At 38.4% G+C, this 27908-nt stretch overlaps 1 protein-coding gene and 1 long non-coding RNA gene across 3 annotated transcripts in view; one reads left to right on the top strand and one right to left on the bottom strand.

Annotated features, from left to right (window-relative positions):
• Positions 1-5637: 5637 nt before the first annotated feature.
• GABRB3 (gamma-aminobutyric acid type A receptor beta3 subunit) overlaps positions 5638-27908 on the bottom strand; it is a 142227-nt gene continuing 119956 nt past the window's right edge. Inside the window, exons 7-9 of one of the 2 annotated variants that reach the window (XM_018563135.1) lie at positions 12372-12524; positions 9019-9290; positions 5638-5988 (exon numbers count right to left, since the gene is read on the bottom strand). In XM_018563135.1, the coding sequence (XP_018418637.1) occupies positions 5638-5988; positions 9019-9290; positions 12372-12524 (776 nt within the window). The remainder of the gene's footprint in view (positions 5989-9018; positions 9291-12371; positions 12525-27908) is intronic. The other variant, XM_018563143.1, reaches the window with a different exon arrangement.
• Positions 16404-27908, top strand: part of LOC108792382 — a 21839-nt gene continuing 10334 nt past the window's right edge. Inside the window, exons 1-2 of the long non-coding RNA XR_001941565.1 lie at positions 16404-16414; positions 17960-17962. This is a non-coding gene — a long non-coding RNA (uncharacterized LOC108792382). The remainder of the gene's footprint in view (positions 16415-17959; positions 17963-27908) is intronic.

The raw sequence follows: 27908 nt of genomic DNA, 5'->3' as shown, positions 1-27908 counted from the left end.
GCTACCTGTCCCTTATTTAGACAAACTTTGTTAGGATCAATGACAACATTTCTAAATTTTTCTGTGGGGTCCCATAAGCTGTAGTTACACCCCTGCAAGTAAGGGGCATCTAAACAGGACACAGGAACTCAGGAGCAAAAGGCCCAGCAGAATAACAAAAAGATCTGGGCATTCCATTTAGTCTGAGAATAACTTAAAGAGAGTCCAATTAATTAAAAACAGATACCAGGGTTCATTAAGGCTGATGAGGTCTGATTAGATGCTCTTTTCTTCAAAGATCATAGTAGCTGTTGAGGCTTCTCACATTATCTGAAGCTTATGGCAAAAATCCAGCACTGCAGAAGCACAATGCTGGAACTGAATCCAGGAAGAACGATGACAAGGGATATATTATTCATGTGTAAATACTCCATTCTGTGAGTTTCTTAGATACATGCCTAGATCCCAGAGAATGAAGTTTGTAGTCAAAAGCTTGGTAACATTGGCCCCCAAATAATATAACCAGGCTTATACTGAAAGGACTAGGTCAAGTTACTAAGTTGCAAAGTAAGACTGAATACCATTTCTAATGCTAAGTATGACCAGGCAGTATAGGGTCAAATGAACCATATCTGGCCATTGGTTGGATAAGATAAAACTGTAAATAATAATTACTTCAGATGACTTATTCTATTAGCTGATTGTTTAGATTTTACACAAGAGAAGCTGCATGACCTACAATCGGATATACTATTAAATGTCATTGTAGGCATTTAATAGTTAAATGCATGATCTAGCAGAGTAAAACCTGACCTCCTGGTGACATTAAAATTATGCAGTATGTGCACTCATAAATCACAAGACAGCATGGTTGCTAAACTGCTTTCAATGCTATTATTTTGTGTGATCAACAAAAGACAACACGGTAGTAGGGTAAAAGACATGCAAATGTCACAGGACAGATTAAATAATAGAACCTTTGTACATAAACATTATTATTATAAATTAGCATAGAAAAAATAAATATATGCATCATATTTAAAAGAATATTCGGTTGCTGGAAAAAGAAAACTGGCTTTGAAAATGTTTTATTGTAAAAGGATAAACTGCAGGTGAGATGAGCAAATGTTCCATACATTGTGTGTCCTGAATCAGCCTTGTCAATTCACAGTAAGCTTGTAACATTGCAGGGGGATAAGACCCTTAGGGGTTGATTTACTAGAGGAAAATGGGCTGTCCATTTTGCAAGCGATTTTCCCTTTGCAAGGAGATTTTTCCTTAGCTTAGTGAATGAGGTAAACTCTGCTGACCTCCATCATTTAATCATGTGGAAGCAAATTTTTTTTTCCTTGCATGTGATTGGATGATCTTTGAAAATAAATTTTCACCACATTCACTAAGCTAAGGGAACTTTTCCTTGCAAATTGAAGATTCCCTTTGATCAACCCATTTGCCTTTGGTAACTTTCTATTTATAGGCATCATATCATAGAAGTATAATTGAGTCACATTCAGTAAGAATGTGCAAAGTATAATGGGTATCATCAAAATACAGTAAACCATTGCCTCCAATCAGAATCCGTATTTTACTTATGTGACTACAGTAAATTGGGATGCAAATGGTTGCTATAGATTACTACCCTGTGTACTGCATTGGTGAACCAAACAGAAAATGAATACCTATTGTTAGTGGCCCCACTTTTGTCTCCCTAATGTTTCATGATAAAATATATGAGAATAAACAAGACAACTACAAATGACACAATTTTATACACAGTCTTTTTAATTTTATAAAAGATCATTCAACTGTATATTTATCATAATTTATGTTTTCTTTCTGAAACCAAAGAAAAGAAAAATAAATCTACTAAATTGGATACTTGATAATGCAAGGTCTTTACATTGAAATATATAGCTTTATGATTGACAAAATGAATATTCTGCAAAACAAATCCAAACTCTGCATCCATACTTGATAACTTTTCATTCTTGATAACCTCTAATATGTAACTCATCTCTGTCACAGTAATATGAAGGAACAACACAGGTTTTAAAGATGTGATCCAACATTGGCTACAAATAGAAACATTGCTGCAGTTTTGTTAGCTGGACATTATTACCTAGCATAAAGAATCAGATATGCTTTTGTGTAGATCAAAAGATAGATACTAATATTGTTTACAATCAGGCTGTTTTGGCATGCTAGGAGTTTTAGATGTGTAGGTTTTCTTAAGTTGATCATGGCAAAGGGCAAAATGAAAAAAAAAAAAAAGAATGTGTTGGTTCCAATGAGTTACTGCACTCTGCACTGATTTACCTATTGGGAAGGTGGTTTATGTATCCTCCAGGTGTATTGTAATGTTAATTTTTGTACTAAAGACTGTTGAATGATTTGTTGTTACTGCCCGAGCTACCTAACTCTCCTATACTTATCCCTCAAGACTAGTTGCACTGATGATGTAGCTTGTGTTTTGGTCCATTCATCTTACACCTTCAAGCTTGCAATCTTTAAAAAGATCAACAAATCCACTGGAGCTGATGCCCAGATCCCCACACACTCTCTTTCTTAAAATAGTTGTGATTCACTATGCACATTTTCAAGTTAAATGGTTAATATAAATGTGCCAGGTTTTTAGGTTTGTCTTGAAACTGACAAGCTACGCTTCAAAGGTTAAATATCAAAACAGATAGATGTTTTATGTTTTATATTTTCATTGAAGGTGCCATAAGATCTAAGATGATCCTCAGTTTTGATTGGGTGATATGGATTGACATTGAAATGCTTATGACTATATGTATACACTATATATGTGTGAAGAGAACAGGAAAAGGTAAGTACAATTGTAACAACTATAACGGAGATATAAATAACCATAGTTAATTTCAGAAATTAATACATAAGAAAATTATTTTTCAATATTTTGCAGTCCTGAACGAAAAAAAATGCCATGTTGGAACACACCTTTAAAAAAACAGCAAAAACATTCAGCAAAATCTAAAATATAAATAAATAAAATATTTTTTGTAACTTTAACAACAGATAACACTAATTGTATTGGATGTCAGTGATATAAATGTGGCTTAGAAAAAATATATATTATCTTCTCTTTAGAAATAGCTTAGATTAGATAAAAAGTAAATAATATTAACGTCTCAGAAATTGATGCATCTTAATCACCAGTTTAAAAAAAAATTACTTTTTTTGTAGCTAGGGAATGTGAAATGTTTTAAATAAAGGAATACAATGTTCTGTGCTGGATGTATTTGCATATTAAAGAAATCAGTCATTAAAAGTAGATAATATTGTGCTCTAAAGAATTATTGGTGATTGTACCGTGCTACAGACTACAGGGCCTCATTAATCTAAATGTATAAAGAACCTAGAGAAGTGGCTAAATATGCTAGTACTATTATTGGAAATAAGAATGTAAAAAAATATATATAAGTCATGCTGTCACAATAGCAAGCACAAAAATAATACATCAATAAACTATATGTATATATGCATTCTATGCAAATATATCTTACAGTTACATGCAGTGTAATGCTTGAAGGAGTGATCATATTTGTTTTTACTAAAATACATAAGAAATAATATAGCAAATATCCTGAGATGCATTTGTTTACAGTATTTAACTATTTGGATTAAATCTGTTTACAAACTCTGTGGACAAAATACAATTTGTGCAACCGTAGGCGCTTAACACTTCATTTTTAATGTGGTGCACTAATAAGCCTTCTTTTAATTAATTTTTGACAATTATATCAATGGCTATAGTGGCTATCTATTATTGCCCAATGTTTTCTTGGAGGTAATTTATGAACCAACATCTCAGTGTAAACTCTTGCATGAAGATATTGTGACATATACATCTATATTGGAAGCCATTGTGACTATTTTATGATGACATCTATTATACAGCTGCCTGTTCTGCTTGAAAAATAATGGCCTGCTTTAATCTAACTGACTAACACTGGTATAAAGTTATAGTTTTAAAAGCCAGCCCTAAACTTTATGCATTTGTCATCAGTTGATGGCCTACTCTGGCACAATGGACAGTGAAACAGGTGATATGATATGCCTCGTTTAATTACAAAAGAGGAATATCATAAAACTTCAGTGCAAAACTTTCAGTAGACAATCCTTAAACAAGATGAGTGCTGAGAATTATATGATAGGCTATCTCCTAATTGTTCTGGAATTCTTCTGTGGTAGGTTTGAGCTTTTCTCGGTTACTGTGCTGGATGCAAGATCTCTGTTATTTGTTGATCATGTGCACCGTAAACTCTCTCACTATCTCACAGTTAAACATAGAGGAGTAAGAATAAGGATTAGTACATCTTAATCTCAAGCTGTGGTCCTCCTCAAATAAGTAGATTGCTCCTTTGGGATACAATAGGACATAAATATTTACACGTGAAATGTATCAGTAACAGCCATTTTACCGAAAACCAAGTACTGTTGAGGAACAATTTGAAGTTTGGAGTTTACCTGTCAGTCTGTAATAAGCTGAAGGACCAAGCTGTAAGTACGTGGATCATTCTGAAGGAGCAAGCTGTAGGTAATGGCATATTGGCTGCCCTACTATCCATGACAGTATAAAAGTGTTCAGGTAGTGTCCTGAAGTTGAGCTTTTCCTGCTGGACATGAGCCATCTTAGGCCATATGAACAATTTCAGCAGATACCTGCAGGGAATTTCTCAAGGCAGGTGTAATTGGAAGACTCAGGGACAAAGTCAGAGCACACCATAAAATCTTTCATGATTTAACATATTAATATTTGTAATGTTCATTTGTGCGTCACACAAAAAAACTATTATGTTTGAGCAAAAGTATTTCAGAAATAATACCTCATAGGACATTAAATATTTAAGCATTGTCTTTAAAAATAGGCACAATGGCACAGAAACATGATTCAAGAGTATATTTTGTTTGTTTCGTAAATTTCCCCAACTTCATGATATACCATGGAGATTAAATTATTTAAATATTTAAGTGATTTATAGGACTGGCCTGCTGAAAAATATACTATTATGTGTAATATTTAGGATATTCACCAGGAAATCCATAAATTAGTTCAGGGTCAGTGCTTTAAAATGGATTCCCTTATGCTGTTGATATGAATAATTACTGCATTTTCCGATGAGCGTTAATAAAACTGTCAGTGCCAGATACGATCATAATGAATGATAATAAAAAGACAAATGAAAACACAAGAAACATAAGCATAAAAAGATGACCCTTTAAGATAAATGTACTCCAAAAATGTCCTTAATAAACAGCATTGGTCAATGAAGCACAGTGCAGTCGTTTTACCAACTACAGTGGCAGCTCTATTTAAAAATAAATTGAAAAAACAATGATGTTAGAAATTAAACATGTGTCTCAAGCAGTATTTCAAAAGTCCCAAAGGCATAAACTTCTTTCAAGGAAGATCTGCATTGTTCAAAGCTTAAAAACTGTCCTTGTGTCTTGTTCTTGAAAAATTGTCCATAGTCGCATAATATGCTTACTCTTTTTATATGAACATGTGCCAGCACAAAGGTGAGTGTGTGCATACATTCATGTCAGTACAGTGTATGCACATGAAAACTTCCTTCTTCCTTTGCATACAGTGAACAAACAAGATATTTCTTGACTATGTCATGGCATAGTTTGTTAGTTGACATAGTATAACCAATAGATTAGGTTGAAAAGTGAAAAAGTAACTGGAAAGATCATCCTAGACCACCTGTCTATAGCATTCACATCTGTTAGGTCTGGAATTTTAATTTTTAGCTGCGAAGATCTCCTCCTTAGATGATTTTTCTTGCCATGTGGTGCTGTTCTGTCCACTGTGCGCCGACCAAGTCCATCTCGACTCACACTTTGCTTTCTATACTGAATCCCTGAGTTGTCAAAAGATGTTGTTGAATTCCTGGAATCTGTAATGCTTGTGGTAATTTCATTTCCAGTGACTTCATTATGGATTTCAAGAGTTGTTAGGAGTATGTTCCCATGTGCATCCACCTTTAAAAAATACAGCTGAATTAGTGCCCAGTGTATTAATGTTCAGACAAACAGACCAAAAAGTTTGCTTCCACTGCTGCAAATGATCAAATGCTACATTGTTTTTTTATGTCAATATTAAAACCTGTGTAATATTAACTAAATTTACTTTCTATGTTACATCACAATAGGACTCTAGCTTAGATCACTTTGTGTAGGAACACAAGTGAGTCTTGACACCATTCCTGCACCCACCTCCTATGAAACAAAGGTTTTTCAGTGCTGTTTACACTAGCTTGGTGGACTATGGGGTCTATTCACTAAGCTGCCGAAGGATCTAGCCATAGCTTCGGCTGATCCTTCAGCTAGCTTGGGCCCTGGGACCCCTTCGGTTCAGGAGAACCGAAGGGCTGCTGTATGGGCTATTCACTATAGCCCATACAGCTCCCAAAGTTGGCCGAGCGGCTCAGTCGAGCCAAAGGCATATGCTTCGGGTCAACTGAGCCGCAGTGAAAGCTGAAGCTGGCCGAATGGCCGGCCATTGGTGGCCCACAGCCTGCTTCTGACAGCTGTGCAGAGCCAGCCGTCATCTCACGTCTGGCTCCGGCCACTTTCAGAGATCAGCGTCCCTGGCAACCAGAGACGCTGTCATTACACATTGAGAACCCGGCCAGGCCGCTATGATATCACAGCGGCCTCTCCGGGTTCTAAGTGTGTAATGACAGATGGCGTCCCTAGTAACCAGGGACACCATCTGTCATTACTCTCCCGGACGCTCTGGGAGTCTAATACGGCTCCCGGCCGCCCAGGAGAGAAACACTTTCTCTCGGAAAGGTTTACTCTGCTCGATCGATGCCACCCGATGTACAGCTGATTTCAGCCGATATACGGCTGAAATCAGCCGTACAAGCCTGAAGTGAATAGCCGAACAGCGTACGGCTCACTTCACTTCGGGTCGGTTATTCACTCAGCTACCATCGGCAGCTTAGTGAATAGACCCCTATATGTCCATTATTACTTAATACCACTACTAGGATTATAAGTACAGGCACAATATTGGGTTTTGATGACCAGTGAATATTTGGTGAATGTCATATTAACTGCTTTATAAATATGCCCATTACTTTTTTTTTCAGGCATGACTTTTGATTTACTGAAGATTGCTAATTAGAAGCATTATTCCCCTAAAGCAAAATGCCAACCATGTTTTTACATTTTTGCATATAGTAGCAAAGAATTTGAACCGCTATCAAGTTTTTCTTGCTTTCTAGGTCTCTGTCAGCAAAATGTTCTAATACTTCCTGGCCTGGTGACAAAAGCAAAATCACATCAATATGTCACATACAGCAATACAACCTAAAAGAGGTTCTAAACCTCTGCCAATCTACTAGAAAATATGCTTGGTTTTCCTAGTAGTACGGCAGGGAGTGAAGGGAAATTTCCCAAATGGAGATGTGGACAGCAATAAAACTCTGACTGAAGTTCTAACCCTTCCCCATTCTATACAAAACCTAAAATATGGAGTTCTACTGTCTCATCCTCCCCGTTGATGCTAATATTCTGTTCTATAATCTCTTCATGCAAGTATGTACCCTCATCTAACCGCCAGGTACTATTTCCTGGGCTGTAACATCAATTATAATGATTTTGATTCTTCAGTGGCTTGAAATTTGTACTGGGCAATGTTCATATGACAGATGCCTCCAGACAAGGTTCTCAGTCTTGACTATTATACCCTTATATTCCAATGGTATGGAAAGAAAATATTTTATATAAAAGCACAAATGGGAAGACTCTATTGGGTCTATTTATTAGTGTGCTCACCCAAAATTCACACAAAGTTAACCCAGGATTCTCTAAGTTATCTAAATCTTGGGTGAAAACATTTACAAATAGATCCCTTTATATTTCTGATACAACATATACATTTTCTCTTTAATATTTTACATAATTGTTTTGTTTAAAAAATTTTTTTTTTACATAACTGTGTTTGGTACAATTAGGGATTTTTGGTAGTTCCCATAATAATCAGACAGGCAGGCATAAATAATATCCCCAGCTTACTACTGTTTAGTGAGCATGGAGTTTAGTTCCTGTGATTATCTGCTGAGTTTACAATGCTGACAAAAGTGTCAGACCTGAGTAAGCCAGGCGTAAAGTATATGTTATTTCTCCTTCTTATCAGACCGGAACTGATTAAATAAATGTTCTGACATTATTGTTATTAAATGAAGGAACTAGCATCATATGGTAAAGTGCGTAAAAGCATTACCTGCGTTGATGAAATTGAAATTCCACTCAAGTATTAATTATGTTTACTGCTGCAAAATGTGTACATGTTTGAGTTTTTCAGAAAACATGATTATTTTCAATGATCTGGGTTGCTCACATTATTAGTATCTTCTCGGTCCATATTGCAAAACTCAAAACAACTGACTTTTTACTTTTATAAGCCATAAGAGAAATATATACTAAATTCAGTTGATTGAATTCAGCAAGAGGAAATCCAGGTCTGTTTAAGTTTATCAGTGACAAGGTTACAATACTATAGCTGAAATGGTTGCATTAACTCATATAAATGGGTTACAACAATGACCAGGTCCTGAGACAGAAGAAGTCCAGGCCGGCCTTTATATTCTGTTTTTGAAGTCCAGTTATACTACTGTTAAGAACAACTTATTTTTCAGAAACATTGCATAAAGTATGTGTTTATTTACAGATTTAAGATATTTAGAAATCATCCATAAACATAACAGTAGCAATAGGCTGCACAGCAAAGCTTATATAAATGTGAAATGTGTTTGTAGTTTTACCTACGTAGTGTAATTATTTGTAGAGCATTTATCTGATGAATATATATTTTTTCGCTTTATGCATAATGGTCCTTTAATAAATTTTGGAGAATTCTGACCTATAGAAACTCATTTGGAAGAATATGTACCTAGAGTACTTTAGGAAAGCTCTGGGGCGGTCACATCCATTCATTATTCCTGTGATAGCTTTTATAAAAAAAAATTTGACAAAAAATACAAAAATAGTAAATAAACACACTTGAATATGTAAAGACTTATACCATACCCTATTGCTTTCAATTTTGTTGCGATCATTATTTGCCTTGGCTGTTTTCTCTGCCAGCTTCTTTTGCATTTGCGGGCCTCTCCCAAAGAAGATATAGTTAACAAAGGCATATTCCAGTAAGGCCAAGAACACAAATACAAAGCATCCCATCAAATACATGTCAATGGCTTTTACATATGGGATCTTAGGCAATGTCTCCCGGAGGTGAGTATTGATGGTTGTCATAGTCAGGACAGTAGTTATTCCTAAATAAACAAGAAAATAATTATTATTATTATCATTATTGATCTCCTGATAATATACTATTAATGCAGAATGCCTGGTTGTCACTGCGCAGTGGATCTATAGTTATATGGTTAGAAACAGACATTAAGTCATTAAGAATGTATTTTAAAAAATCAATAATAAATTGCTTAGACACTACCAAGATGATCAAAAATAATCCAAAATGAATATCAGTAACATTGTCTGGATTCCACCCACAGAAACCATTTGATATGTTTATGGATACCTGGTACCGCATCATGTTATTATTAATCAAAGACAGGAATGGTTTGTTGTCAGGTGATTCAATGGAAGTTCTGCAAGTACTCTACTGTTAACATTACAGTGGCAAACAATGAGCAGGTTTTAAAAAACAAAGGACTGATACACAAACAATAGGCCAAAGATAACTGAAACAGTTGCCAGAGCATCCACTTAGGTTAATATTTCCAATGAAGCAACTAATCTTATTGTTCACCAACTGCTCCACTTTTGCTTCAGTTTACACAAATCAGAGACAAAGAAACTCATTAACAGAAAACAGACTGAGGAATAAACAAAAATGAACTTGTTACCCAGGGCAACAAATTACATGCCCAGTCAGAAAACAAAACAAATACTTTAGTTGCAGTTGGACCTTGCTTGGTAGAAGTTATTTTGTAGAACAGCATGTTAACTACTCTTTTTGGCATGTATAAAGTAATATAGTCAGGCAAACTGACTAGACTTTCCTAAAAATGTAGCTTCTGTTTATAAAAACTGGTGGTAAAAATAACCAAAATCATTGCCAAAAAAAGCATTTCATTACAAAAGTCAACCAAATTAGATATTAGCCTTCAGATGAACGGTTTGAGTCAGGATAAAAACTTAAAATTCTGATGACTATTATAAGAACTGACTTTTGTATTAACTAATAAGAGATCCCATTGTGTTTGACCATGTTTACTTTAAAATATTACTTATATATTACTATTTTGATAACAAAAACATGATGCAAGTGGCCGGAGCCAGCCGTAAGTTCATGGCTGGCTCTGCCCAGCTGTCAGAAGAATGCTGTCAGCTGGCCAATGGCCGGCCTATCGGCAAGCTTCGGCTTTCACCGCAGCTCAGCCGAGCCGAGGCACATGCCTTCGGCTCGACTGAGCCGCTCGGCTAAGTTCGGGTGCTGTACGCGCTATTGTGAATTGCCCATACAGCAGCCCTTCAGTTCTACTGAACCGAAGGGGTTCTGGGGCCGAAGTTAGCCAAAGGATCGTCCGAAGCTACGGCTAGATCCTTCACTGCTTCGTGAATAGACCCCTAAGTATCATTATTAGAAGCAAGAACCTGAAAAAGTGAATATTTATCAAACATACACATTCAACTTGCAGAGATTGTTGCTATCCATAATAACATCATTGCTAATGTGAACGCTTTTATTGCTTGTATTGTAAAAATTATCATGGCAGATTTGCATCATTTTCACAGCACTATTTTCTTGCACATGAATGTGCCACATATAGGAATGCTTTTATTTTTATTTATCAAGCTGCCCAAGAAGAGTATGGGAAACAGAATCCCACATACAGTAGAATTGTATTAATCTTGGATTTGCTGGAAATTACTACATAATATTAAATATATCAGTGAGCAAAATGTAATATTTGCAGCGACCTGGCAAGTTCCACATAAATCATTATAATTGCTCAGAAATGTTAGATATTAACTAGATGTCTGCTCAAAAATAGATTCACTTATTAACAGCTGGCATTGCGTCCAAACTGAAGGCATTGTCTAGTTTAATAATTAGTTGCATAATTATATATTTGCAGTAAAAGGAAGTCATATATACTGTGTATATATACACACACAAATGAAAACAAATATCCATAAAAACAATTTGACTATTTCTCTTTCCTACTGTGTACTACATCCAGAGTAGTCACTCTTTTCAGGTGTGGAAATACTCTTACAGAAGATTAGCATGGAATATTGGTCTAGTAGCTAGGGATGCACATCTCATTATGAGGTGTATGTCTCTGTGTGTGTGTGTGCATTTACACTGATCATTAATGTAAAAAGGGGGCATTTGTTTTGATAATTGTTTTAAAGGAGGCCCCTCCACTGGCTACCAATTTACAGGGGTCGTTGATAATGAACACAAAAGCAAATGGACTTTCTAATGACCGCTTCAGTAACATAGGGATTTTTCATGTGACTACTGATGTAAAGGGAAAACTTTTCCTGCGAGCATCAGTGCATAAGGAACAATTTTTATATAACCAGACTGACGCCCAATGTCGAAAGAGCATTTCTACTGACCGCCAATGTAAACAGTATTTTTAATGGACAGGCCTATCCAGTAATCATCTACTAAAGGAGAGTTTTATTGGGAGGTTGATTTGTGCAAAACTAAGTTTAAGGTTCATGGCAATGGTAATTGTTTCCTGCATTTAAATGTAAATTTCCATTCCTATCACTGAATAATTTAGGGAACAGGGATGCATGACAATCACAATCATCAAGTAATTATTGTTACTGAGGTAGTGAAGTCAGCATGTAACTGTTCAGCTAACGGCTCTATTGTGCACGCATGGCTGCTAGTGTGTGTATGCCGGACAGTGCTGATGCACTAGATAGAGCCAAATTGCAATGACTATGGGAATAATCTGGCTGCAAAAGATATTTGTTTCCACTGACACTTCTTTCAGTAGGCATGCCTTTACTCTTTGACCTTGAATGTATGGGAGAATATCAGACACCTCCAGCATTGCTTCTATCGTAAAGCTTCAGTAGTTAACTGACTGAAAATATCTTCTTGTCTAAAGGCCTTCTTCTCTAAGGAGGGTGGCTGCTATTGTAATAGATGCCCCATAGACATCCTGATTATTGCACAATTCTAATAAAATACCAAGTTCTGGTATACTTCTGGTATACTTTTCTTGCACATTAGTACAATTTTTTAAGCCTACATAAAATATCATCTTTTTTACTTTTAAGAATTCTAAGGTAAAATATTGAATTGAACTTTCTCCCAGGATCCACTCACAGTTAATAAGCACATGGACATCCAAATTTCATACCTAGTGCAACTCTTGCTGCTGATGCATCATAGTTGATCCAAAATGATACCCAGGATAATATTGTAATCAATATAGATGGCATGTAGGTCTGAAGAATAAAGTATCCAATATTTCTTTTTAACTTGAAGCTCAGGGAGAGTCTAGGATATGAGCCTGTAACAGAAAATAAATAAATAAGATGATCATAGTTGGTAGCTGAAATTATACACTAACATAATACTATGCTCTTAAATAGGTATTTGTGACACTGTATTCAGAAAAGATAATGAAAATGCTTTTTTTCTTTTGTAGCTATATGCCTTTCACAGCAACTAATTCCAAAATGGTTTTCAAGCTAACAGCATTTGGGAATATGATAAATGTCTGCATATGTTATTTCATTAAGGTTTCTGCCAATATCTTTCACAATGAAATATTATATGTCTATTTTTTATTTAAGATATTTACCAGAAGAAAACAATACACTGTGCACTATTAATTTCTGTGAGTCAGAACCTAAAAGCAAGATAACTTGATACAGCAGATTCATTACTACTCAAAGGTTCAAAATAATGTTAGAAAGCAAAGCTCTTTAAATTTGGCAAATCCAAGCTGTAGGAATCAGGTTTGAGTACTGAAACTTGGTAATAGATATGCAAGTAATCACAGTAAATTAGAGACAAGGATATCAACAGGCAGGTACATGTCTCAATGATCGATTTTACCCACAGTGATTAAATAAATTGGAAGGAGCATGTTGGAAAATTGTTCTTGATCAAACAAAATCTGTGAAAGTGAAACAGTGAAAGTGGTTTTCGTTTGCAAAAACTCCATTAATTCCAAAAAATAAAAATGCAAGTCAAACCAAATTTTGAACAACAATCGCCAAGCCTCTGATGGTATTATCGAACGTTCTGACAGGATTTTTTGCACAAATGTTCATGTGAAAATCTACCCTTACTTTAGTCCATAGATGGCCAATTTGAGCAAGGTATGAGTAGGTATTGTTGCTAAGCACTAGACATGCACATCATACAAATTTGTTTCGGATGGAACAAACGAAAAATAAAAAACATTTCCATTAATTTCACTTGATGAAGTAAATAATTATGCTGTTTCATATTCAGAGGCAATGAGCCTCCGAATATTGGCTCCTGCTGCGTTTTGCGCATGCGCAGTGCCATCTTGTATACACCAAGATGGAGATGTCCATACATGCAGATAATGTCCGCCACCGAGATGGTGGCACGCATGAAAAACGCGCCGGTGAACAATATTTGTTCGGCAAACTAATTATTTTATGCCCGAATATGTTTTTCAGATATTTGGGCATATAACAATTTGTTAATTCGAATTCAGACGAACTGCCAAATCAACGGAATTCCATTGATTTGCAAGTTCGTCCGCATCCAAATGCATATGTGTACTAAGCACTAAAGAGAATACTCACATAACAATAAAATTGCATTGTGTTATTTTTCATACATTTTATTTCCAACCAATGACTATGTGGGGATGTGGAGGGCCGCAATGTTTACATTGCTTTATCTTAATATTGTTGTTGTTAATATTTATTTTTGTAACTTTATTCTGCCTTCAACATTTAAAAGTGTAATTTCATAACTTAATTTAAGAGGGTGGGTTTAGGGGCGGAGTTAAGGCCGAGGCAGGGTTGGGGTTAGGTGGGGCAACTGGTGGCGAGTAACTCTTAAGGCCTGGCTAGTAGCTCAGGACTTGAAATTTTGAGCCCTGACATATATCATTTGAAACATGCATAATATTTCAAAACTAGCCTAGCGCTAGCATGCCAAGCCCTCTCTAATGTGTTAAAGCATTGTATTACGTACAGGTTTTTTTACACATCCTGTCATTTTCAACTTTGCAGCTTAAAGTGTTAGTGAGTAAGACTACTGCTATAAACGTGCTGCAAGAATAGCCAATGCTATTGTGCTTAGTACATGACTAATGGGGTCCATAGAAAGGAAATAGACACAAGCACTCAAAAATGGAAAGTGAGTTTTGTAGAGTTTGGATTAAAGTACCCTGCAAGGTACAAAATAGGAGTATAGCATCATGACCTGATTCTGGCGTCACCACATGAATCCTGAACAAAACTAATATAAAAGAATAGCGCATTTTATATAGCAATTTGTGTGTAACTATCACTTTTCTCTGTGTATGGCTGCAAAATGGTTAGCACCGCCAGCCCAAACTAGCCATTGAAGCAAATGATTAATTGCTATCACTGGAAACTGTAAGTTCCTATTTTCCCTCAGGTCATTATGATACAATAGTGATCCTCTCCCTATCTCTCTTGCGCTCTTATGTAACCTAGAAACCCAAACACACCAGCAGCTACTGCAGCTACTGCGGTTTTCTATACTTATCTTGAAGCTTTAAAGGGAAACAGCACTCAATATGAAATCATTTAGTTTGGTTTTCTGTTTCTGCAATGTTTGCACAGAAAAATTAAATTTTCCCTATACGTATAAATAGCATTTTAACACGAAGAAGATTTTTTTTTCTGAAAGATTAGCAACACAATGGAATATATATAAGGAATAAAAAAATAATCCTCGCAACCCGATTGAATATGGAGTGAACAAAGGTTTTCTTTGTTTTGCAAAAAGAAAAAAAAAATACACCCTTTAATGAACTGCTTTCACACTGAGAGGAATGTATGTATGCTTAATAGGTCATTTTAGAGCAGAAAGGAGTCATTGTCTGGTCATTGTCACCTAACCATATGTTTATATAACTGTAAAAATGATCAGAACTGATAAAGTAATTAAATAGCTCTCAATATCACATCTGATTGGCATTGTTTTGGTTGGAACGACATATGATATCTGCAATTGTAGAATATTTTTGTCCAGTTATTTAGGAATGAAGTGGTGCAGCCATTAAGGAGAAACTCATGGCAAACATTATATCCTCAGAGTCTCAGTGTTACACCCACATATACATAACTTGCTCATACAGCTTCACACATCTCTATGAGCACAGATCAGCACCATTCATCTATTGAAATCATGGTAATTGTACTCATCCATTTGAAGGGTAACAATAAACTTCTGAAATTCAGTTTGTCACCCCTCCTCCATGAAAATGCTGATTGGACAATGCCCTTTCTTTTTTTCTGCAGACCTAACTGCCTTCGTTAATTTGTTTGTTCCTGTTTAGAGGCTGAACAAAATCAAACAAGAGACTGAAATGCAAAGAACAGACTCTGTTATTGCAGTGTAAGATTGTATCAGCAGATCCTGAGGCAGGCTGAACTTCCTGAGTAGATGCAGAAAGTACATCCTTTGTTGGGCTCTTTTGAGGGCTGTGTCAGTGTTGGATGTCAGATCCTAGGAATCTCAAGGTTTCCACAGTTGACAAAGAACTGTTGAGTATGGTTATAAGGGCAGTGTGTAGAGGGGGAAGCTTCTTCATAAATCCACTATCATCGTCATGGCTTTGAGCATGGTAAGGTCCAGGTTGTTACGGCTGCCCAACAGAGCCAGCAGAACTACCGTATTTCACATTGGTATGCTGACTCATCACCTTTTCAAACAAAACATCTTCACAGACAAATTCCCTGAGGTGCAATCATTGGTATAGAGGGAAAAGATTAGTGGAGAGAGCACACATCCTTGAAGAGTGCCAGTACTGTTTGGGTGCTGGATAACATTTTACCCAGCCTTATCTGCTTCTTCCTATCTGTCAGGAAGTTGGTAATCCACAGTCAGGCAGAAGTGGGCACAGTAAGCTGAGTGAGTTTGAAGTGTCTGGAGTGATAGTGTTGAGTGCCAAGCTGAAATCCACAAACAGGATCCATGTGCACATCCCAGGGGAGTCAAGATGTTGCATGTGTAGTGCAACCTCATGCTGACAGGATCCTTCGCTGACCTGTTTGTTCTGGGGTGAACTGCAGGTAGTCCAGAAGGGGACCTGTGATTTTCTTCAGGTGTGTGGACAGTAGTCTCCAAAGGCCTTCATAACTACCAACATGAGGGCAACAGGTCTGAAGTCATTTAGTCCTGTGATGGCGGGTCTCTTAGAGGGGGTGAATGGGGAACGTTTGAAGTAGGAGGGGACTTCCCATTGCTCTAGTGATCTGTTGAAGATCTATTGGTGCCATCCGACTAGCACAGACCTTCAGAAAGGAGGGTGTTATTCCATCGGGCCCCTGTGCCTTCCTTATCTTTTCTCTGTGGAAAATCTAAAACACATGCTCTTCACATACCCTCCATAGAGAGGAGACAGTGGGGACAGAAGGGGAAGGTTTCCAGGGGTATAGTTGGAGATGTGACATTTGAGGGAAAGTTGGTGGGGAATGTAACCTAGAATTAAACACATTAAGGCATGTTTCTGGTCCGGTTGAACAGAATTCCGTCCCCACTTCTGTAGGCTGCCTCTTTAGCCTGTCTGAGCTGTTTTAGTTTTGCTCGAAACCAGGGCTTTTTGAATGTTCACGCGTACACATACACACAAAAACTGATGCATGATTTCTCATGTCAGAAAGCTCATCCAAGTTTTTGGATGCTGCCTCAAAATCACTCCAGTCAGTACAGTCATAGCCTATATGGTGAACAAAGTGGTAAGAATTGTTTCTTACCATGCAGCAATGGTCCAGTGTGTTTTTGTCCCCGGTGAAACATGTAACATTTGATTTGTTAATATCACCAAGAATGATGGTAAGGGAGTCTGGAAAGGTCCATTGTATTCTGGTTATCTGTTTAGGCAGTTATTGTAGTACCTCTTTGGCTTAGGCTTGAGGTGGGATGTAAACAGCAATGCTTCCCTTCACTTACCCCAGTAGCTTTTTTACATGGTCCTCATGGTGGAAGCTTGGTACATGTAACACACTGTCCAGAATGGAATCACTGATCCAGGTTCGGTGAAGCACAGTGCAGATAATCTTAAAACGTAAGTATTTATATTGTTGAGCAGTAGTAGTACATACATTTTGTTTGTTTGGAGATATACCAGATGTATCACAGGAAGCGCAGTTCAAAATCCCTGCTGTCTGTGCTTCACCAGCAGACCAACCAACTTCCTCTGCCAGCAACTTTTGCAGGACCCAGCTGCAGCAGCTCCAGTTTAGATTGCCCCAAAAACACTTGGGGTTACTGTAGTATGCTTAGCACAATTTTCTCTGATATGACTTGAAACTGAAGTAGTTGGCATTCATCAATGTTTATGCCTTAGTTATTAAAATAACAGACTTTGCTTTTGATTTTAGATTAAACTGACCATTTTACATAATAAAACAAATTTAAAAAAGCATTGACAAAATTAATAGGACTCCTAACCTAAAGTTTTGTTGCACAACCTTTCGAGGCACACACTGCAAACAAGCAATTTGTGTAGCTCAATGAGACCTCTGCACCTGCCATCAGGTAGTTTGGTCCACTCTTCTTGAGCAAACTGCTTAAGCTGTCTCGGGTTTGAAGGGTGCTGTGTCCAGACTGCATGTTTCAGCTCTATATATAGATGTTTGATATGCTTTTAATGATAATAGTCACCAGGACAAATAATCTTCCTAGCGGTAACACAGACAGTGATACAAAACCTGATAGGTGTTCGATATTCGGAACTAAAATATTTGGCTTCATATGCAGTTAGTAAATAGTCAACCTTATTAATGGAATTTCTGACTTGTTTTATTATATTGTACTGTATGTTGGATCTACAGATATATTTACATTCATTGATGTTGTTTCTGGACCTGATTTACTAAGGTTCTAGGGTAGTTTACTAAGCTGGCAGTTTAAGGCCTGTTGCAAGGACCTGATTTACTAAACGTGAAGCCAGTATGTACATGCACTCATTAATATTAAGTATGTCACATTCTGTTTGCAAGTATTTACATTAGCATAAACCTGGAGAGACTTTCAACCCGCTGGTTTACACATTTTACTTTAATTGGCATTCCTGCACCCAGCTTGGCTATATTTTATGCAGTGGCATATGTAGATACTCCTGAGACTTTCTAGACAGTCATAACTGGCAGGCACCTCTGATAAGCCTGTGCAAAAGTTCCCTCTTGCTGTTTAGAAATGTTATGTTTTTGATCAATTTTATTTATATTTTTAAGTGTATAAACTATTGTTCCTATATTGTTTAATTGCTATATGAAATTTTTTATTTTACATATAAGGATATACTGCTCAATGCACCCAGGTTTTTCTGAGGACTGCCTTAAAGTGATATTAAAGTCATAAGGTTTTAAAGCTATTTTAAATGTTGATCAAATCACTTACAATGGGAGCTGCTCCATTGTTTAAAAGTTTTAGTTTGCTGAAGAATCAGCTGTCCCCCTAAGCACTGGCCCTGATATCCTGTTTTAGATGGCTCCTTTCCCTTTCAGGGTCTTATGGAGCCAAAGACATGACAAGGCTAGCCATTCCCCTCACCCTGCTCCCCTTTGCTCTTCCTCCCTCCTTCCTTGTCCCTTCTCCAAGCTAGTAGATGTACAGCTGCTGAGGATTGTGCACTTCCTTGTGATCTTCTACTGGACAGGAAGTTTAGAGAAGTCGAGATGAGAGAGCGGGAGCCAGATGTTCAGAAACCTAACTGTAAGGGCTTTGCGAAAAAATGTAAAGAAATATTTTTCTGGGCAATGTATATTTGTTTGATCTGGATTCACTATTAAAAAAGTTTGGGAGTTTAATACTACTTTAATTGACTAGTTACGCCATCTTTTGTAGTCTATCACAGGAGCGAGAAAAATATATATCAAAGCGCTAAAGGTATAAATAATATGAAACTTAGTGCAACCAAGTGATATAGTGAAATTAGGGTTTAGGCGGTCTAGCCCTAAACCAAGTGATATATCTTACATAGGATCATGAAAGAAACAATTAAATTAATAATTCAATTGTGCTGTGGAAAAACAGATAGTGATTGGGACAATAAAAAAATTTCAACCACTGTGTAAAGACATCAAAATATATAACAATATATGAACGATCCACGCAAAAAAATATATTAAAAAACGTTAAAAATAAAGTGTTCAGTGAGAAATAAACGTAAAAACTTAAAAAACGTGTGCAAGAGAAATTGTTAATGATATATAGTGTTGATGATAAATATTTCTTAGCGGTGGTCCGACAGCCCCTCTTGGGTGGGTACTCACCAAATGGAGCTGGATCAAAGGCTTTTAGTTAGTGACACTTGAGCCTGCAATCGTGCTTTCAAACTTGGACCCAGTTGTTTCCACTCTCAGTCCCTGCAAGGTGAGTGTTTGATTTTTCTCCATTCAACTTTAAATGCCAAAGCATGTTCTGCCCACTAAAGTTTTGGCATTTGACAGTTGAATACAGGGACATGGGGTGGGGTTTAACACAACCTAGGCAGCAGTGTAGGCCTGTATGGCCCATGTACATGATAGCCCTTTAGGGCCCATGTCTAGGATACAAAGACCCCCCCCCAGGACACAGAGACCAATCTGATAAACAACACAGCTACGTGTCTGCACTTCAGCACTGATGTTACCTTAAAAAAAAAAATCAGGCTAGGTCAGATTTACTTTACGTTCATTTACAGCTGATGTTTACAAAATGCGGTATTTCACTAGAGAACATTCCATTATCAATACAACTCATGAAGCAACAGGCAGGCAAATGCAAGTTTACAAAGCAGCTCATAAAGTTAGCCGACCTGTGACAATGAGACTGTCACAGGTCGGCTCAGTAGATCGGGAGGTGAGCGAACACATACTGGCGTTCGCTCACCTTTCGATCCTGTCACGGCTCTCTGCCGTGACAGGGGAGGGGCTGGATTCCCCCCTCTACGCTCCGATCCGCCAGGGCTGACTGGTGGAACGGACGGGAGAGGGGGCAGGTACAGCTGACTCTGCCTCTAGATAGGCAGAGCCAGCTGTCAGTCACGCAGCTGGGCGGTTCCAGACATAATTGTCGGGATCCGCTTCAGCTGCCGGGTCTTAGTATATCTGCGAGCAGTAGCTCGCTGTATACTGCGCCTGGGGTGACGGGAGGACGCTAGTTTGTGTCCTCCCGTTACCCTAAGGAGAACTATGGGGAAAAGCCTTAACCCCATAGTTCTCCTTTAACGCCCAACTAGAGCCAACAAACCATATAATAACATATATGTGTCATTGTTCCAGGGTGGCTTTGGCATCTTCAGTGCATATCAGTGAGCAAAGGGTAAAAATGGTGCAAAATACTGGGACATCTGTACCAACCGGAGATGGTTTTAATGTATTTTACTTGAGCTTTGTTAGAAAAAAAACAGTTTGCGGGACAAAAGAAACGTTTTTTCCAGTCCTCAGTTGGTGGGGAAATACCTAGTTTTATGACCATTTTCTGTATACTTAGGAAAAAATTGTGAAGAAGGTTCTCAATGGGGTTGGTTGAGATTAAAGCGTGGATTTGTGAAGGGATGAGTTGAGAAACAACTTTATTTGTTGGTATGCCAACCACAGAAGTGGGTTCAAAATAATATTCAACATGGTCGCATACATGGGTAGTAGAGATCCGTTGTGTGAGATTTGTGTCAAGCGGTGGAGAGTTGTCAGAATATTAGATTGTGTTAGAGGGTTAGAGCTGGTGGGAAAGCTGGGTTACCAAACAGAGAGGTCATTGGTTTTACAATAGATGAAATTTGAAGTATGAGAAAGTGTCTTGTGTAAGCAGGTCATGTGTAAGGATGATTAATGGAAATTGATTATTCCTAAATCTGGAATCTAGCCACAATAAGGATTGGAGATCAAATGCAGCAAGCCATTTTTCTATAAAGAACAACTGTTTGGGGGATTGACTGTGGAATCAATCCAACAGTTGGTAAGGAGGTTGCTATGCTGGGGGAGAGGAAGACGTTTAGAGATTTGGATTTAGAGTAATTGACCTGGCAGTTGCTTTGAATGTCAAAATGTTTAGCATATAATAAAATAACATCTGCTAATAATATTTTATTTGGTGGGGGCAAAAATTGATACTAGATTATGAGTGGTTTTGTCTAAAGCAACGCCTAAGTGTTTCATTATTGGAATTTACAGTATTGGGGGCACTCCTGATGGGTACCATTCCGAATATCAACTTTTTAATATTAGCTCTCTGTTGTATGAGGATTCCTCTGAGCACTTATTTCAAAGCTTCCTATTTAAGGAAATGGCGTGTTTTTGCATGGCGTGTTTATGGCGTGTTTGTGAGGTTAGTAAATCAACCCCACGGTGTCCTGAGCAAGGTCAGGGATAAAATTGGTGATTTTATCTGATATGGTTTGGTGGAAAGAAGGATCAAATAAGAGTGTCATTGAGGTGCTATGTCCATTTGCACTGCAAGGGTGAGCATAATCGGAAAATGGTCCGACCATATTAATGATCCAATGTTGACTGAGGGGTTTCATTTGAGGGTATGATAGCTAGAAAAAAACAGTCTGTTTGCCTACATGACTGGTGTGTGGCACAGTAGAAACTATAATTGATAACTGATTGGTGGAGGATAATGTGGTTTAAGGAGGTGAGAGAAGAAGAAAAAAGTGGTCATGGGGAGGTTAGGAGAAGAGGGAAGGATGTGAAAGTAACGGATAATACAGGGGAGGTGGGAACAAATAAGGGGAGGGTACTAGTTGAGGTTTGAGAAAAGAGAGCCTGGGGACTCTATCTTTAAAGGAATTAACATGGTTCACAAGAAATTTCAACATGGAAACTGGATAGCCTACTGCGTGAGTGTGTGCACGCAAAAGGTGAGCTAAGTCTCGCAGGGGGCAGTGACACGGTAATATAACAACATACAACTATGGCTTGACAAAAAAGTTGAGGAAATAACCACTGCACATTAGTAGACAATATATTGTAGTGGGGACCTTAAACAATATAAACAGACAGAGAGAGTCCATAGTCAAAGACTTGAAAGGAACTGAGTAAGCTCTGAAAACAACAATATAGTTACAAAAGGTTGAACAAGACAACAATATCTGAACAGTATAAGGGTTGGTGAACTCATAAGTGGAAACTGAAGGCCGGAGGGAGAGTAAGTCTCCCCGTGCACTCTGGAAGATTCTAATATGTGTAAAAGTCAAAGAGTATAAAACATATAAAGAATAATGATGCTGTGGGAAAGGGCTTCTAAGATTCGAGGCAACACAATTAGAAAAAAGAAGCTTCTGCTTTAACCTGTACCCTAATCACAAATAATAGGAAAATGCAGGGGTAAATGCTAGTCAAGGTCGCCATCCCCCATAGCACCTCCTCCTATGAACATAGCAAAGCTTCAGATTTGTAAACACAATATTAATAAATATAAAGGATGTAGGTAATGCAGTTATAGGACTACCATATAAGAATATCTCCAGGATATTGTTCTGGTGGTTTTTATTTTCAATGTCATCATGTAACCTGAATAAAGTTTGAATATGGGCGTCTTGGGCATATACTTGGTTTGCTCAGGCTGCCACAACTTCAGTTAGAATAAAGCAGAACGATTCAAGTTCAACAGTTTTAGAGTGTATGGTAGTGATATCAGCTTTCAGACTGGATTTTAGCCTTGTGGCCGGACTCCAGTTATTGGATATACCTTTCCATTTCAAATGTAGCCTCTCTCCATTAGATTAGTGAGACTAGAGAGATGAGGGAGAAGCTGGATGATCAGTAGTCACATCCTGTGCAGTGAGAGCTGGGACTGGATATAGGTGGGCGGGAGCTCTAGCTGGGAGCTGGGAGTCCACTGAGCCTTATCACTCATATAGAAATGAATGCAGATCATGATTTTATCTCAGGCTAAGACAGGAGCTGAGCTGCCATGCACAGCTCATGCCCCCTGCAAATATTTTTTTGTCTTTTCCCAGCCTGTCAGTACATTATGAATTAGAAAATAATTTTTCTTCCCCATATAGTATTGTTCTTATTCTAAATCACAATGTAAATGGCATCCCTGAACCTTTGATTAGTGTTTTACAACTCTGAGTACAACCTAGAGAAATTAGGCTCAAATTTACAAAAGGGCAAATTCTGCTCCAATAATGGACCACTAGCCATTGTTTGGATTATTTTAAATGAATTGTTCTACATCCAATACTGTCTCACCATGCATGCTGTGCTGCCTTATTAAAGTGTATGTACAGCCAAAACTGTTTGTTTTTTTATAGCGTAGAGATGGTTTAAAATCCTGTAAGTTTATGTTTGCTGTCCGAATCCCATTTGGAATATTTCCTTTCATTTCCTTTTGTGAAGATGCAACAGGAAGTGAGAAGTTTGTTTTCACAAAGTGAGGGGAAATCATCTTTCAGACTGTCCCCAATGGTAGGTTTCTACTACACATACCTCTTGTTCTACCAGGCAACTGTACATTTTTGGATTACCCATTGCTTTCTTACAATGGTCACCAGGATAAATTAAGAGAGTGAAACTTCAGTGGGGACAGTAATACAACTTAACAAGGGGTCTTATTACTCCACACTCCATTCAAATTGGGGATGCGTAGATACTTTTCGAGTACCAGTGCAGATACTTGGCATTTTCATGAGAACTACCAGGGTTGCAGCGGTTGCAGCTGGGACCTTGCTCTGGCACTCCACCACTGTCCTGAAATCATTAGTCTGTATTGTTTTAGAAAAACTGTCACGTGACAATAAACAAAAATGTATCAGTACTCGTACTTGTAAGTACTCGGCAAGTACCAGTACTCGTACTCGCAAAACTGGTATCTGTGCATCCCTTTATTTATATTTATAAAAACAAAATCGTACATTAAAACAGAGATGTACAAATCCTAGGAGCTCCGTGTGTTCCTTACAAAGGACAGCTGCCTCCTAATTTTTGAATTTTTCTCTAGTGCAGCCTTGGAGCTCAAAAGTATCGGTACATGTACTCGTACTTGTACCGAGTACTGTACTTGGTATCTGTGCAACCCTAATTCAAATCTAGGAAAAAGCTTTCGGCTATACTTAGACTTTTAATGCTTATAACTCAGAGCTACTGTACCATTTAGAAAAGGAAATATCAAATGCACTAAGTTCTCCTGCTTGAACCCTTCTCAAAAACACCTTATTAAGCATCAGTCATTGCTTGACTGCTTTTGACCCTGTATAACTCAACACAAAGAAGACATTTGCTTGTCAGCAGGATTGCCTAATGAGAAATCTACAAATAATAATATTAGCCTAGGTGCAGATCCGTCTACTAGACATGTGCACTGCCAAAAAATTAGTTTAGTTTCGTTTTAAATTCGGATTTGTGTTATTTCATTTTTCGGGATTCGAGTGTGAAAGTCAATTCGGATTCGGAATTCGGACGAAATTCGTTAGCGGTAGTTCGTTCGAACGTTCGTTTTCGTTTCTTATTCGTTTCGTTCATTCATTTGTTCGTTTTTCTCCTTCTCTAATGTCACTTTGCTCCAACGAACGAAACGAATAAGAAACGAAAACGAAACAAATGTTCGAACGAACTACCGCTACCGAATTTCGGAAACGGAAATTTGGATTCGTTATATCTGTAATTCGAAATTCGCATACATCCGAATGTCCGAATTTCTGAAAATTCGTCCGAATTTCGATTCGGAACGAAACGAATCGCACATGTCTACCGTTTACTAGTGCACATAATTAGCCTTGAAGGGCTATTCATCACTTAGGTTATTCCAATGACTATGTGGTCCATAAACTTACCTACACGAGTGCAGCTCAGTACTGTAACACTCAACAGTTCAAGAATTTTGATAAGGCAATGGAAACACAAAGCATATAGTCAAGAATTTGAGAACACTAACAGAAAGATAAAAGTTAATACAGAAATAAACATGATTGAGGTTTCTTTTGAATTGCAATGAATCTGATAAGGCCAATGGTTAGATGCGCTAAAGGCTATCAGTACATCCTGGTGGTTATGGACTATGGTACCCAATATCCCAAGGCTGTTTCTTAAGGATGCACAAATTATTGCTAAAGAGTTGTTCCACAAGGCCCTCTCAAAGAAAGTCCCAATGGACCAAAGAAATTACCTTTCTGCCCAAAGGGTATGAGTTGTGCACATTCTTAAACATTAAAGATAAAAGTTAATACAGAAATAAACATGATTGAGGTTTCTTTTGAATTGCAATGAATCTGATAAGGCCAATGGTTAGATGCGCTAAAGGCTATCAGTACATCCTGGTGGTTATGGACTATGGTACCCAATATCCCAAGGCTGTTCCTTAAGGACACAAAAACTATTGCTAAAGAGTTGTTCCACATAGGCATCTCAAAGGAAGTCCCAATAGACCAAAGGAACTCCCTTTCTGCCCAAGGGGTAAGAGTTGTGCACATTTTTGAACATTAAACCGTTACAGTCTGCAAGCCTCAAACAGATGAGTTGAGCAGAAGTCAATACAACCCTCAAAAGTATGCTAACGAAGGTGGTGGACAAAGAGGCAAGAGTTTGGGATTGCATATTACCTTATCTGTCTTACAGTCTTCCACAGAAATTTCACACTTTGAGCTGTTGTATAGGTGGCAACGCTGAGGGTTTTAGATATTGCGAAGGAAACCTGGGAGAGTGAGACTAATATGGTAGAGCATATCTCAACAGTGTAAAACTGAATAGATTTCAGTCTGTGCAGCAGTAAGTAGGGGGTTATGCACTGGCCACACACTTTCCCCGACCCGAAGTGAAATGAGCCGAACATCGTACACCGACTAAAATCAGCCATACATCGGCTTGCTGTGGCTGGCTTTGGGCCGGCCAAACATGCTCAGCATGTTCGGCCGACCCGAAGTGCAGAAGGAGTTCGACTCAGCCGATCCAACATCTGGATCGGCTGAGCCGAACCTCCGGCAGGCTACTCGCTGCTCTTCGGCCTATTCTCATAGATGCCGAACAGCAGTGAGTGAATAGTACCTCCGAAGCAGAATAGAAAAACAGTTAAAAAAGTAGAAAAAATTAAATAGAAAAAACGATTGGGCGGAGCTAGCAGTGACAGCTAGCTCGGCCCAACTGTTTACTATTTGCCGGGCGGTTCTGCTGCTGTCAGAATAAAAAAAAAAACACCATAGGAATGCATAGCTAGATTCCTATTGGCTATTTCACTTTGCAATAGCCAATAGCAAGCTAGCTATTGCTCCCGCCCTCTTCTGCTGTCAATCACTATAAGGGGACCTGATGGAGAACTTCAGGTCCCCTCTGCTGATTGACAGCAGCAGTGGGCGGGTGCAATAGTTAGTTTGCTATTGGCTATTGCAAATTGAAATAGCCAATAGGAATGTAGCTATGCATTCCTATGCTGTTTTTTTTTACTCTGACGGCAGCCCAACGGCTCAGATGTGAAAAGAAAAAAAAGACAACAGAGCAGGGAAAGGTTTACTCTGCTCGATCGAGCAGAGTAAAACTTCCCGGGAGAAAGTGTTTCTGTCCCGGGTGGCCGGGAGCCGCTATCTAATAGCAGGAGACTCCCGGAGCGTCTGGGAGAGTTGGGCTGTCTGGAGATCAGCGTCCCTAGTTACCTGGTAACCAGGGACGCTGATCCGTCTGTGCAAGTGGCCGGAGCCAGCCGTGAGAAGACGCTCCGCCCAGCACTCAGTAGAAGGCTGTCGGCCGGCCGATGCCCGGCCTTTCAGCCAGCTTCGGCTTTCACCTCGGCTCAGTCGAGTCAAGCATATGCCTTCGGCTCGACAGAGCCCCTCGGCCAACTTCGGGAGTTGTGCGGGCTATAGCGAATAGCCCGTACAGGAGCCCTTCGGTTCTACTGAACCAAAGGGGTCCTGGGGTCGAAGCTAGCCGAAGGATCAGCCAAAGCTACGGCTAGATCCTTCAGCAGCTTTGTGAATAGACCCCTAAGTCTTCTTTGGAAAGAGCAGTGTGGTGTGTGTGAGAGAGAGAATGCTGTGCTGGAATAACCTGACCCTAAGGGCTAGTGTTGTGCTAAACTCACAAGATCTGTGTTTTTAGCACAAGCTATCGTGAAACACACGGTAACACACACTAGATGTGCTTGTGCATTGCCAGTTATTCTAAATGCCACCCTAATGCATATCCAATTGGGTATGCATTTGAGCGAGTGGTACACCAATAACTTGTGTTGTGGTAATTTTAGTAATGGAGGCATAACTTTTTATCACTGTATGGCAATACAACGCACATTGTGGCAGTACCACATGTTGTGCGGTGCTGCAGTGCATGCTCAACAGGAATGTGCATTTGGGTGCCATTTAGAATGAATGGCAATGCAATACACCAGTGTGTTTAGCACAACTCTGTGCTTTGAAATGGCCCTAAATGTCCCATAACTAGATAGGAGGCTGAATGCTTTGTTGTGAACTGCACTGTGCTGATATAGACACCTGAAAGAGAAACTCTTTTGCTTTGTGTTTGATGCAACTGTACTGAATACACGCAGACAGGAAGGGCGTAAACACATTTTGGCCTCTATACTACTACTCTGTGAGCTCTATGTTTGAAGCTAACCCCTACAACATGTAACAATAAATAATAGGGGTGAAACTATGTCAGTCAGCTGGTACCTTAACTAAAGAAATACATATCCTATAAGCAAAGAATAAACTGAAGTATGTGTCTTTGAAAATTATTCTCAAGGGGGAGCCACATATTCATATACCCGAAAAGAAACAGGACCAATA

The sequence above is a fragment of the Nanorana parkeri genome, unplaced genomic scaffold (genome assembly GCF_000935625.1).
Source record: "Nanorana parkeri isolate BGI_ZX_2015 unplaced genomic scaffold, ASM93562v1 scaffold21, whole genome shotgun sequence".
NCBI lineage: Eukaryota > Metazoa > Chordata > Amphibia > Anura > Dicroglossidae > Nanorana > Nanorana parkeri.
The sequence above is the reverse complement of the archived record's forward strand: the minus strand, read 5'-3'. Positions and strand labels throughout refer to the sequence as shown.